At 40.8% G+C, this 14,401-nt stretch overlaps 1 protein-coding gene across 1 annotated transcript in view; it reads left to right on the top strand.

The window, feature by feature from the left end:
• Window positions 1-13,915, top strand: part of LOC126456600 (glutamate receptor 1-like) — a 192,915-nt gene extending 179,000 nt beyond the window's left edge. The window contains exon 8 of the mRNA XM_050092345.1: window positions 13,568-13,915. Within this exon, the coding sequence (XP_049948302.1) occupies window positions 13,568-13,915 (348 nt within the window). The remainder of the gene's footprint in view (window positions 1-13,567) is intronic.
• Window positions 13,916-14,401: the final 486 nt, after the last annotated feature.

Genomic DNA, 14,401 nt, shown 5'->3' with positions numbered 1-14,401 from the left:
ACTGGTAATCGGAAATAAGTTAGAACTGTGACTCATCAATGGAGACGATTCTACTCCAGTCAATGGGATTTCAGGCCGAGTACATGTCCGGAGGGGTCCTGGAGAGTGTTAGGATACCAACATGTCTGTCGGCCATACTATGGCCGACAACCGTGTGCGATGGTCTGGGATGCCTTTTCTTTTCATAGCAGGACCCATTTGGTTTGCATCCGCGGTCTTTTGAATGCCAACGGTTTCCCTACATCGTATTAGGCATCGTAATGTCTCTCCATAATCTTGGCCTGTCCCTGTAATATTGTGGTTACCCCCAGGCTGTTATCAGGTGTCCAGTTACATGTGACATCAGGTGTCCTGATTTGATTCTAATGCACGTTAGTCCTATGCACTCATGGATTCACACAACTCCAGCTGTTATACAGAGTATGCAAAAAAAAGGGATGTCCAAATTTTCAAGAAACATTTCAATCACGTAGAAGAGAAAATATGTTATATAAACCAGTCTACAGAAATGCTTTATTTCCATGTTGTAGCTCACTTTCTACAAGTCTTCAATACATTAATCTTGGGAAACAAACAGGAAAAGAACGTTTCCGCACAGTATGAAACTATTTCCTAAATGAAATGTTTAAAATACTTTCCGTTAGCAATGATACAAGCAATTAATGACTTATTGGATGATGCATCCCTAGAGAATTGCGTAGAGTTTCACAGCATTCCACAATACGGACTCAAAGACTCTGTACGTGCAGTATCGGGTTTTTTTATGAAGAAGTTTTCGAATGCTCTCGCAAATAAAATTCTGGTGATTTTAGGGTAGTAGGGCGTGGAGGCTAAGCAATTAGTCTATCTCTTCTTACCCGTCGTTCACGGAATCTGTTATTAGAAGCCCGAGAACCTTATCACTTAAATGAGGAGGAGCTTCATCAGTCACGAAGTACAGGTTTTGCCGCTGTTGTGAAGTCTTTCTACGAGAAAGAATGGTTCCTCCCTTGAAACTTTCTCCATTGAGCCTGATTGGAAGTATATAAGGCCCTAACAAACGGCCACCAGTAGTGACGGGCCAAACGCCGACAAAAAATCTTTCTTGATGACGTGATTGCACAATTTCGTGAGGATTCTCGATGGCGCAAGTGTGCTAAATGAGAACATTTACAATCTGATCAGGTTAATACTGAGACTCATCTGTGAAGAGCAAATTTACGATAAAATGAGGGCTGACATTGCTGAATGAACCATTCGCTGAAATGCAGCCGCGCAGAAACATCAGCTACAGTGTATTGCCTGAAAACCTTGTACTTCGTTCGCATAGACGAGTTTCTTATGTATCATTCTTCAGGGCAGTCATGTGGTGAACGCTGCTTATTGTCGCTAACTGTCTTACGCTGACACTATGGTTTTCGTCAACTGCCCGAAGAAGTTCCTCCTCCAGCTGATATTTCCTTGTACGCCTCCCAACAGCACGAAGAAGTTCCCTCTCCAGTTGATGTGTCCCAGTCCTTTATGGCCTCCCCGAGAAGCGAATAGCAGGCTCAAACGTCCCATGCTCCCTAAGAAGACGATCAATTGCTTCCAACGAACTCCTCTCGTGGCGCTAGGATCATTAGCATCTGCAGATTCCTACAGCAAATGGGCATCTGCCAACTCCACATCTGAGTACACGTCCATTGAACTGTACTGGAAACCAAGTCAGTGGTGAATCAGTGGTAAACACTAAAGGCTTGAGTCTATGTGTGTGTACAGTCTCTGATGCACAGCCAACAGTTCATGCTACGTGCTTAGACAATCCGTGACGAACTCTAAGCAGTTTATGCAAAGTGATACATGCTAATAGAGCAATGAAATTACCAGCATGTCAACAATGAATTTAGTTGCTTGTCAAAACATGTGGGCAACTAACACATTATAACACGAGCAATGTAGCGAGTCACATGACAACATTACCTTAGTTCTATAGCAACAGCAAATACTGGCGGTGAACCGAAGGGTTACAAATTACTACATCTTCTAACGAAACATAACGAAAAGCGTACTGTAACATTTCATGTAACGTGGAACGTTCTGTTTCTGTGTGTTTTCCCGTGATTACTGTCATTATGAAGGGAAGTAGAAAACGAGCTATAGAATATAAGTATAGTGTTAGCAGACCCACGTCAGAGTAACACATTTTATTTCTCTATGTGCGAGGGATGTTGCCCGAAAGATTGGTCGTATCTTTTTGTTACACTCTACATAAAATTAGCCATTTAATAACGATCTTGGATTCGAAATTGCTCTTGGAATCAGCGTTTTTAGCAATTAAAGCGAAATGCCTATATCGGAGATGTGAGAAGTGTTGAAAAAAATAACAAATAACATATTCCCAATGTCCTATCCATCCGTCGTAGCCTGTCGTTTGCTTCACCTACAACTGGGCCTACATTCTCGTTCCACTCCATACCTCTACGGATTGTTACTGCCAAATATTGATATAACGTGCCGTACTTTACACAGTGCTCTTTATTCGATAATCAGGTGATTATCATTGTCATGATCATCACCATGATCATTTAAGTTCATGGGTTTGGTTCAAGGAACGCGTTCCAGTTTGAGTTTTCTTAGCTCCATAGTTCCCTGGGCTGAATTACGTTTTCTAACCCTTTGGTATATGTTTCAAAGTTTTTATAGGATATCTGCCGTATTGCGTACTGTTTATGTGTTCCATTTCTACTTATATGAATCGATTTCATCTGTTATTGTAAGTTGTTTAATCTCATTTTTAATATCTTCGTTTCTTAATTCGTCTTCTAGTTTAAATCCTTTAACTGATCTGAGGAATTGTATTTATGACGTCACTACAAATTTACATTTTTCTTATTTGCGGTCTATGATTCAGACCCATGAAACCTCAATGGGAGAGTTTGTATTTTATAAAATTTCTTTAGCATATCTTTACATTTGTTACGTATAATCCCATTTTATTTGTCGTACAGACACCCCATAATTTTGGTGTTTCATTCTTTATAACTTCATCATAGTGCAAAGAATCGTGGCTGGTCATGTAGTTAGAAGGACGTAATTCTTGATTATTTATTCTTCTACCACCATTTAATGATCGTATCTTTTTAATGCCATTAACTTACAATTTTTATCAGTTTGGATTAATTTGAAAATATCTCTCTTTATTTCTTCTTCTGAGGTGGATATTGAAAACTGACAGACAGCATACATTAATGGTTTTGTATAATGGTTCTCATCTCATTCTGTTTCTTCGTGGTTATTTTCTTTCCTAATTCCACATTTTAATAATATAATTTATATATAAACTGGATTTGATTGGGGAAAGACTGCAAACCTTGCCTAACTCCATGGTTGGTTACAATGCAGTTCTTACTTATTTTGTTAGCAGTTTCTATAACAAATTACTTTCGTTGTACAGATTTTTATATTCTGGATTAAGTGTTGTGGAATTTCATTTTCGTTTAAAATTAAACTCTATCTAACGCCTTGACATAGTTGCTAGAAGCTATGTATGTCTCATTGTTAAGCTCTCTTCTTCTATTTATAAATGTATGGTCCATTGTTGTTCGTCATAATTTGAAACCACTCTGGTTTCTAGTTAAAATTGTTTCGACAATATCCCGTATTCTCCAAGAAAATACTTAGGAAATCCGAAATTTCGTAGTTGTAGGAGAATCTGCTATACTTTAATAAATCACTGTTAATGTCATTTATATTAGCCACATTTGTTTCTTCATTGGTTTTAAAGATTCTTCAAATTCTGTTAATATTAGCAAATCTATTTCTCTCCCACCTACATACATTTCTGTTTGTTCCATCAAGTTGTGGTCATAAGAAAAGTTCTTATAAATTTCTTCACATTGTTTATTTTTGACTATGTTAATGATTGATACATCTTTTTCTTGTCTGTTCAAATGTTTCATTTCCGTACAGGCAATTCCTTTTTGCCCTAAATGTAATTTTCTGGTTTACTTATATATTTGGCACAAATTGCACTAGGTGCTTTCTTTTGTTCCTATTTAGCAATTTCTCTTTGTTAATAATATTCTGCTCTTAATTCCCTCCTAACCTCTTGTTATCACATGTTTTAAATCTTTTTCCCAGTGCTTCGAAAGTAGGATTCTGTAAGCTACTACTTATATTCTCTCATTCTTCATTAATATTTGCGGAAGCAACTTTCATTAGCATTTATTCATTTCCTCTTTTTGCATATAATGGTTGTATGCCTTTACATTTTAGTAAGTGTACTTTAAGTGTCGTATTTTTATTTCTATCAGTGTTATTATTTCTTCTCCATTGTCCAGAATATTATTTTTAGAAATTGAGAAATATTCGTAGGAAAAGATGTCACTTCCTTAATGTAATCTTATGTCAGTTACCCACAATGATTCTTTTTGGTTAACAGTTATGTATTCAATTGTGGATCTTCGATCTCGAATTGATGATGTATGCCTGTGACTATCATTTTGTTTTTAAAAACCCAAGCCATTTCCCAGTTATTAAAAATTGCTAATTGTTTTAGATTAGTTTAGATTTAGTTTTCGTTGCATAGACCAAAAATGAGATGATTCTCGTGAGTGTGGGATATATCAGAAAGTATAACATGAAAAACATAGAACATTTAAATATGATACTCACCTTTCTCATAATTTGTCAATAGATTGTCGAAGTATGTGAATAAATATAGCAATTTGTAACTGCTAATATTTACAGAATTTATGCACTTTCAGAATGCAACGTAGTTATGCATTTTTAATAAATTCATAAACACACAAAACAGCTAATCTTCACTGTTGTGACCAAGTGCTATCAAAACTAATAACTAAAAGATATTTATACTGAAACTGTTCTAAGACTACTGTTAAGATATTTATCTTCAAAGTAAAAGTAGTAGCGTATCGAAAAGTCTTTCAAACTGTGCTTTATCTGAAACCAAGTTTTTAACCGTTTCTGACAATTTATTGAAAATGTGTGTTCCTGCATATTAGAGCCCTATTTGGTCAAAGGAAAGTGATTTTAGGCGTTTATATAGATTGTTCATATTCCTAATACTTATGCTATATATGGAGCTATTGGGTGGAAATAGAGACATATTGCTTGCAACAAACATCATTAAGGATTGAATATACTGAGAAGCAGTGGTTACAATACGCAGTTCCTTTAACAGCTTTCTACATGATGTTCTTGCATTTACACCACAAATAAGTCTTATTACACGATTTTGCACTTTAAACGCTTTTGCTTAGTTTGATGAGTTGCCCCAGATTGTGATCCCATATGAAATAATGGAATGAAAAAAAGCAAAGCATGCAATATTTTAAATTTGTATTCCTCCATCTGACATAATTCTTATTCCTAATATACACTCCTGGAAAAGGAAAAAAGAACACATTGACACCGGTGTGTCAGACCCACCATACTTGCTCCGGACACTGTGAGAGGGCTGTACAAGCAATGATCACACGCACGGCACAGCGGACACACCAGGAACCGCGGTGTTGGCCGTCGAATGGCGCTAGCCGCGCAGCATTTGTGCACCGCCGCCGTCAGTGTCAGCCAGTTTGCCGTGGCATACGGAGCTCCATCGCAGTCTTTAACACTGGTAGCATGCCGCGACAGCGTGGACGTGAACCGTATGTGCAGTTGACGGACTTTGAGCGAGGGCGTATAGTGGGCAAGCGGGAGGCCGGGTGGACGTACCGCCGAATTGCTCAACACGTGGGGAGTGAGGTCTCCACAGTACATCCATGTTGTCGCCAGTGGTCGGCGGAAGGTGCACGTGCCCGTCGACCTGGGACCGGACCGCAGCGACGCACGGATGCACGCCAAGACCGTAGGATCCTACGCAGTGCCGTAGGGGACCGCACCGCCACTTCCCAGCAAATTAGGGACACTGTTGCTCCTGGGGTATCGGCGAGGACCATTCGCAACCGTCTCCATGAAGCTGGGCTACGGTCCCACACACCGTTAGGCCGTCTTCCGCTCACGCCCCAAAATCGTGCAGCCCGCCTCCAGTGGTGTCGCGACAGGCGTGAATGGAGGGACGAATGGAGACGTGTCGTCTTCAGCGATGAGAGTCGCTTCTGCCTTGGTGCCAATGATAGTCGTATGCGTGTTTGGCGCCGTGCAGGTGAGCGCCACAATCAGGACTGCATACGACCGAGGCACACAGGGCCAACACCCGGCATCATGGTGTGGGGAGCGATCCCCTACACTGGCCGTACACCACTGGTGATCGTCGAGGGGACACTGAATAGTGTACGGTACATCCAAACCGTCATCGAACCCATCGTTCTACCATTCCTAGACCGGAAAGGGAACTTGCTGTTCCAACAGGACAATGCACGTCCTCATGTATCCCGTGCCACCCAACGTGCTCTAGAAGGTGTAAGTCAAGTACCCTGGCCAGCAAGATCCCCGGATCTGTCCCCCATTGAGCATGTTTGGGACTGGATGAAGCGTCGTCTCACGCGGTCTGCACGTCCAGCACGAACGCTGGTCCAACTGAGGCGCCAGGTGGAAATGGCATGGCAAGCCGTTCCACAGGACTACATCCAGCATCTCTACGATCGTCTCCATGGGAGAATAGCAGCCTGCATTGCTGCGAAAGGTGGATATACACTGTACTAGTGCCGACATTGTGCATGCTCTGTTGCCTGTGTCTATGTGCCTGTGGTTCTGTCAGTGTGATCATGTGATGTATCTGACCCCAGGAATGTGTCAATAAAGTTTCCCCTTCCTGGGACAATGAATTCACGGTGTTCTTATTTAAATTTCCAGGAGTGTACATATTTATTTAGACGCTTCATCTACTTTGTAGTATGCCCTCCCCAACAGAATTTAATATCGAGTTATAATCCCAGAAATTTAACACAGTCAACCTCTTCGATCTGCATGTCTTCACGTGTTATACACATGCTGGAAGAAAATGTCTTCCAGGTTCTGAGTTCAATATAGATGGTGTTTTCAACGTTTAGTGACAGTGCATTAGCTTTAAAGCATTTACGAATGTTAGAGAAATTTGATTACCAGACATTCACAAATATGTACTTGACTTGCTATTTATTGAAATGTTTGTATGATCTGCACACGAAACAAGTCTGGCAATGTAATAGACGAGAGATATATTAATAGATTCAAGAAAAGTAGCAGGACCCCGATCGAACCCTGAGGAATACCACAGGTAATTAATTACCAATCGGATGAAGAGTGATTACTTACTCTACAGGAATTTCGCAACGACATCATGTGTTTAGTGTTAGTTAGGTAAGATTCGTACTGTTTCACAGCAGTGCCGGTAGCAACATAATATTACTGAACAGAACGCTGCGATTCATCCACTCAAAGGATTTTAAGGTTCAAAAAATGGCTCAGAGCACTATGGGACATAACTGCCGTGGTCATGAGTCCCCTTGAACTTATAACTACTTAAACCTAACTAACCTAAGGACATCACACACATCCATGACCGAGGCAGGATTCGAACCTGCGACCGTAGCGGTCGCGCGGTTCCAGACTGTAGCGCCTAGAACCGCTCGGCCACTGCGGCCGGCGGATTTTAAGGGGTCACAGAAAATGCCAGTAGCTTCAAATCTGTTACCTAATGAATTAAGTACATTCTCACTGTTCGTGTTAATAGCTTTCTCTAGGTCAGAATCCTCAATGAACTCAAACTGTAACTTCGGCAATACATTATTTGCAATCGACGTCCCGTCACTGGATTGTCTGCAATATCAAAAATTGCTTCTTAACACTATGCCACAAATCTATTATATGTCTAGCGTGTGTATCTGCGTTCGCTTATTACGTCGATAACGTCTTTCACACCCTTGTTATCTCCGAAATCACATCTTATTACACGCTATTGACTGCAGTCAATCATACGAGTACATGTGGCGATGTTATTTAGTAATATCTTTTTTAATTTTTTATAATTCGCGTCAGTAATTTAATAATATAACGTACTCTTGTACTTCAGTTTAAGTCAACCTAATTCTGATCTGGCATACATATGAAATTGTATTTGCTTATAGAGACATCTATATAATGGCTTCCACCGGCTATAACCACCACTCATCCCCGTGACATTTATATCACAGTCCACAGTTACCTAGTCATCCTACCTAAAACACTATAATACGTTTCGGACCAAAAACAGCGGGACGTCCTACGTAGTGCGGACTTGGCACTGGACAGTGAGTGGCTGAAAGAGTGTGTTATGGAGTGAAGAATCGACATATACCTTGCGGGAGGTCTGCGGTCTGAGGTCTGAGTTTGGCGAATGAATGGGAGAACGGTACCTCTCATCATTTTTAAAGCCAACAGTGAAGTACGAAAGTCACTGTATGGGTATGGTTTTCGTATTTAAGGTTTGGTCCCTTTACTGCTCTTAATGAAATGTAAATATGGAACGGTATGAACACATTCTCCAGCACTACGTTCTGTGTACTGTAAAGAAACAGTTAGGAGACAATGATTGCATGATTATGATAATAGATTGTCATAAAGCTGCAACTGTGAGGCAATGGTTCGTGCACAATCACAATTCTGAAATGGACTGTCCCACAGGAGTCCCAACTTGAACCCAAAGGAGCACATTTGGGATGAGTTACAACATCGACAACAGTTCAGACCACAGGGACCTACATTATATTCTTGCAGATTTCGCCACTTGAGAAATAATGAGCTACCATTCCTCCATAAACACTCAGACACCTCACTGAAAGTATCCCCACCAGAATTCAAGCTGTCATAAGGGCGAAGGGCATGTAGGCCACACATTAATACCCACTAATTCCTGTCCAGATACTTTTGATCAGATAATATACTTTCGACTCGATCGGAAAGCAGCCTAAAATCCAAAACTATTCACCAGACAAAAGAAAGTCACAATAGACTAAAACTGCTAACAGGATGGACACAGGGATTAATTTCCTTAACATTCTACGAAACCTACAAAACCCTCATCTGTCCCATCCTACCTATGCCAGTGTTGCGTGGACCTCATCCCCATCCTAAATACTACGAATCCCACACAAACCTAGAACGTCGTTTATTCGGCCTTGCCTTCTCCATCTGCTTACACATTCACACCCACCTCCTGTACCAGTTAATCACATTTACACATCGTCTGTAAACGTGAGACTCGACGCCCAATAGTCACGATAATCCCCCCCCCCCTCTGCATCCTTGAGAACCCTCCCTGCTACCGCACCTCTATTAACAGGCCGCACCTCCCCTTCATCTCCACGCATTCCATTTACTCACCAAAGGAATTTCAATCGCTTTTCCCTCCTAGACCATTAACTCATTTTCGGGATCCATCACTCTACCAACCAACAGTAACCTACTGTGCCCAAATCACGACAAAGAAAGGCTCTAACCCTCTCTTTCCTTGTCCAGCTGTCATCCCACCCCTATCCTAACACTTAAATCCCAGGTTTCACTCACTTTCCACAAATATATTCCTCATCATTCTCGATCCATCATCCACATCTCGATCTCCACTCACGATGTGTAATACCTGTAGTTTATCTTTGGTATTCAAGAAATGTGATATAGACTAAATGTTTTCATTCGATGTCTCGTACTCGATATTTGTAGGGTGGACATTTCTCAAACACTAGTCTTCAACAGCCGATATGTTATGCCGCAGAGATTATGAATACAATCACTGTGATATTTTGTTGCCAGTGGCATTCTGTGAGAAGTGAATGAGTCGTGTGATGGACACATTGCTGAGCACTGCCTGCTTATCTGTAATTTACGATGAGTTTGGAAAACCGAAAGTTTTACTGGGATTTCTCTTTCTAGGTTCGGGTTAGTAGTTTCATTGTACAGATCTGAATAACCTATTCTCATGGACTGCACTCAGAGGTTTAGAATTATCACTCCGTTACCTTTTCAATAATTAATTTCATGACAGAGTCATATCTGTAAAAATAAGTAAGTTTTGTAAGAATCGTTACAACTGCAAAGGAGGATATTTGAGTTTCAATATAGTTTTTGAATGCTAGCCCCTTTACCTCAATCAGCAAACTCAGTATCCACCACCGTCTAATAATTTGATGTGTGAATGGACACACTGTACTTTGCGGAACACAGTGGTTAAAACTGAAGCATGATCTGCTAACAATAGTGGCACGTCCTTGAATTGCACTTCGCAAAGCTTCCTGATATTGAGCTGATATGCCGCTGCGCTGTATTTTTATGTTCAACACTTCGAGCAATAACTCGTCTCCATTGCCACAGGTAAGCTAAGCTAATTAGTTAGGGCCACTTGTACGTAATACATTATAGTAATATAATACAGTTAAACACTGCATTTAAAAATTGTTTAAAGGGTGAGTTTAGGTAAAGTTCAGTGAAGATTTCACTTACTTTGTTCGACAGTTTCATTCTTACAGGCAGTTTTATATTCGTATTATCTAGCACATAAGAACATTTGGAGACGCAAGATTTTGAAGGAAACGGACATATATATATTTGTCTATACAGATTGTTAAATCCTTATTTGATTTATTGATTCTCTAATGTTGACTAATGTAGTTTTGTATGTTTCTTCATGTTCCATAGGACTGTTGCTAATTGCAGAAGTCTCAGAAATCTCTTAACCACAAACAATATCGCGTGATCATTGACTTATGACATTTATAGGGAGAGATCGTGATGCCTGTTACGTCCTGATCAACCTCGATACTGGGAGTACTGAACATTCCAGTACACTCTCCAGATCTCTCACCCAGTGAACAGACGTAGTCACGGGCTACCAGCAGACTGAAATGCCACTGCTCTTCAGCAATTACTAGTGATGTACTCTGGTACGGAAGCAGTATTGTGATGAAGTACCCCTATCTGTTATCCAGTCTCTCAGTTTGACTCGATAGCGGCCCGGTTAGAGCGAGTGTATCTGCAGTTCAGTATACCGAGTTTGCCACACTAGACAGGGTGATTTAGCTGCCCCTATCAAAATCGTTTTATTCAATCCGCAATGTTATATCTGGCCTTTGTAATGTAATAAAATAAAAAAAATTATTTGTTTTGTGACTATTAATGCAATCTAATAAAATAAAATCAACCGTGACTTATACAAAGAACAAACACACATTAATGCAATGGCTCAGCATAAAAGAGAAATAACTAATGTGGGAATATTATTAGCAGTGTAATATGTTGTTTAATTTTGCCCGACGTGTATCAGCACTCAGTAAACTAGTTCAGTTCTCAGGGTAGTTACGTAATCATCTATAAATAATTTTCCTTTTCTTATTTATCCAACACTAGGATCGTTCCATGTACACTACTGTAGTACGTAAGTTAATGTCGTGGTTTCGTCTCGATTCCCCAATATAAGATAACAAAAGTAGCATCTACAAACGAAATCCTATAATGGAACTGGAATCCTGTGACCAGACCTTTTCTGCCTGGGATTTTATCTCGTTATATAAAGAAAATCTGTAAATAAAATTGTTAAATTATTCGTAGCTGCCTCCGGTCGCGTGGGATCTGAAATAAAGTTAATTGTCCTAACCGACGGCACGTCTCCTAGATGAGCTAAAAGAAAAATGTTAAAGATTTTTCTAAGATGGCGCCTAACAATGAAAATTCTTTGTTAAGGTCCATATGTACTTAAGACAATAAAGGTGTCAGATTCACAACAGACTGACCACATACACAAATTCTTTTGACAAAATAACCATTAAATTTTTCGGGTTTTTAGTACGTCTTACATTATCAGCTGGTACAGCGAGATGGGTTTTACACAAGCACGTCCTCTTAGATCCGAATCCAAGCAGATAAGATAAGCGAATGACAAAGGAAAGATAGCTCATGCATAGAAGCGCAAGACTCCATGGAATAACATGTCCATTGTAGTTCTATCTCTTCTTCTTTGACGTACTTGTCGATTATTTATAAAATCTGTCGTAATATTTAGTTTACATTTTCTTTAAACCCAAGTCAACCCAAGAGAAATAGTACACCTTCATAAACTATGCGCGAGATTTCCGACCTCTCGCTCGCTACATGCAAACTATTAGTCCTACAGAAAAAATGGAGAGGACATTTTTGTGGAAAATGTAGTGTACTTAAATTTTATGTGACTTCGTAGGCTTTCCCGGTGTTGTAATTTAGTGTAGTCTCCATCTGTCCACCATCATCAGTTTTCATTGGGCCTCAGCTGCAGCGTTCATCTGAAGATGGCGGACATGAATCTCCGAAATTTCGAATCACATTGATCTTAGGCTCTAGGAGGAGACCAGAGTCCACTATTAAGAGTTAATGTTTGTACTGGGATACGTTTTTGCTAGAGGCCACGGTTTTCGGTTTATTCAATAAAAAGTACAAAAGTAACCTTCAGTCGCACCTCCATCCCGACAGGCATCTCTCACCAGCCAGGATTTCGCGTATGTAATCCGTGGAGCTCCTTCCTACCACTGTACATAAATTTGGGACTGCACGAACTGTTCCCGATATTCGATCTTTTTCGGTCTGTATTGGTTGGGATGTTACGCCACCAGCATAGTAGGCTACTTCTTAACAATGATAATTTAAAAGTGCCCGTAATTAATTAAAAGCTACTTTCTAAAATGTTCCGCTAAAACTAATTACGTAGATAGTTCGATCCAGACTTATTATTTACAAGTACAGTTGTTTCGCAGTCAGAAGGCCGGACTAATGTAACGATGTAGTTGTTTACTATATGCTGTTAAAGTTTACAAAACCGATAGTTTAAGTTTATGTTATGTTATGTAAACCGGGGACCTAGAAACGACGGAGAGGCTCCGTCCACGCCGCAGCCGCAGTGGTCCGCAAACCCAAGACGACTACCGCAGTCCACTTCATCGCTCCGCCGCCCTCACCGAACCCAGGGTTATTCTGCGGTTCAGCCCCCCAATGGACCCCCCAGGGTTATTCTGCGATTCGGCCCCCCGTTAGACCGCATGGCCATCCCGGCGGGCTAGTTAAAGTTTACTCAAACAACAATTTTACAATTTTTAACTGCCTCGACCAAACCGGTGGTGTAAGACGGCCAGTCAATGAAGATCAAAAAAGGTCGAACGTGGGAAATAATACGTGCAGTCGCAATTTTTTTGTGATAGGACTGAGAGCCGTAGATAAAATACTAGAAATCCTGATTGATGGGGGCTGAGTCAGGGAATGGGGTTTCTTTTGAAAGTCACTTTTATACGTTTTTCTTCAATAACTCGAAAATACGGTCTCTAGCGAAGCAGTACCCCAGTACAATATTTCAGTGCATTACATTTCCTACAAAGAGCTCCCGTTCATTTTTACTGTAGGCCTAATAGTTTGCACGTAAAGAATCAGAGAATATGAAGCTCTCATGCGTGTTTTGTGAAGAGCAGATATAACACTGCGGGTTGCATAGAATGACATCTATAGGGGCAGCTGCATTACCCTGTGTATCCCCAAATCATCTATACTTCCCGCTAAACTGTCCACGTAAATTATTTGCTACCCTTCCAAGTCTCGCAATTTTAATTCCCAGAAATGTACTTGTTAGGATGGCAATACGTAGGCAGGCTCTGAGTGCTGCGAATGTTTTCCGCAGGTGGCCCGCAAGTGGCTGGTCCCACGAGTGCAGCTGGCCGCCCAAGTAGGGATGCGGTCGTACGCCCAGGCGCCGGATGGCCCGGTGAAGCTGCAGCTGAAGCACGTGCAGGGAGAATTCGCTCTACTGGTGCTCGGACTCTGCGTGTCGCTGGTCGTGTTCGTGCTGGAAACTGTCGTTCACTGGAAGACCAACGGTACCACACAGATGGAATTTAGATCCTCGATTACAGTGACGCTGGAGGTGTGCCGTTCAGCAGCCCGGATGGAAAAGGGGGCTCAGTCAACAGCGTCACGAGCACACGGTCGTCGGCGGCACAGCGGAGGCGTTACCGACTTCATCTACTAATGTGTCACTTGTTATTCAATATTCCATTGTGCTACCACATTAATCTTCTAGTTCACGTAATCCAATCAGTGTGAGTATCGTAGAATATCGTTTATTTCAAACAATTGTGGACGGGAGTAGAATGGTTTATAGGACAATCGTTTCTAAAAATTTATCTTCACAGTGTTGACAGGTATATAATAAAGAAACCTCGATTTAAACGCAAAAGTGTGCATGTTGTAAGGTGTCAGGCAAATCCAACACTTTGCATGAAATCCCTTATCTTCACAGTGTTGACAGGTATATAATAAAGAATCCTCGATTTAAACGCAAAAGTGTGCATGTTGTAAGGTGTCAGGCAAATCCAACACTTTGCATGAAATCCCTGACATGATAGCAAATCCGGCAGTATGTCACATAGCTCCGAGTAAATCCTGACATTAAATTAACCAAAGTAATACGATCAACAAGTGAGCAAATGGAATACCACAGACTAACACATGAACG

The sequence above is a fragment of the Schistocerca serialis genome, chromosome 2 (genome assembly GCF_023864345.2).
Source record: "Schistocerca serialis cubense isolate TAMUIC-IGC-003099 chromosome 2, iqSchSeri2.2, whole genome shotgun sequence".
In the NCBI taxonomy this organism is placed as follows: domain Eukaryota; kingdom Metazoa; phylum Arthropoda; class Insecta; order Orthoptera; family Acrididae; genus Schistocerca; species Schistocerca serialis.
This window is presented reverse-complemented; position numbering and strand designations above follow the sequence as displayed.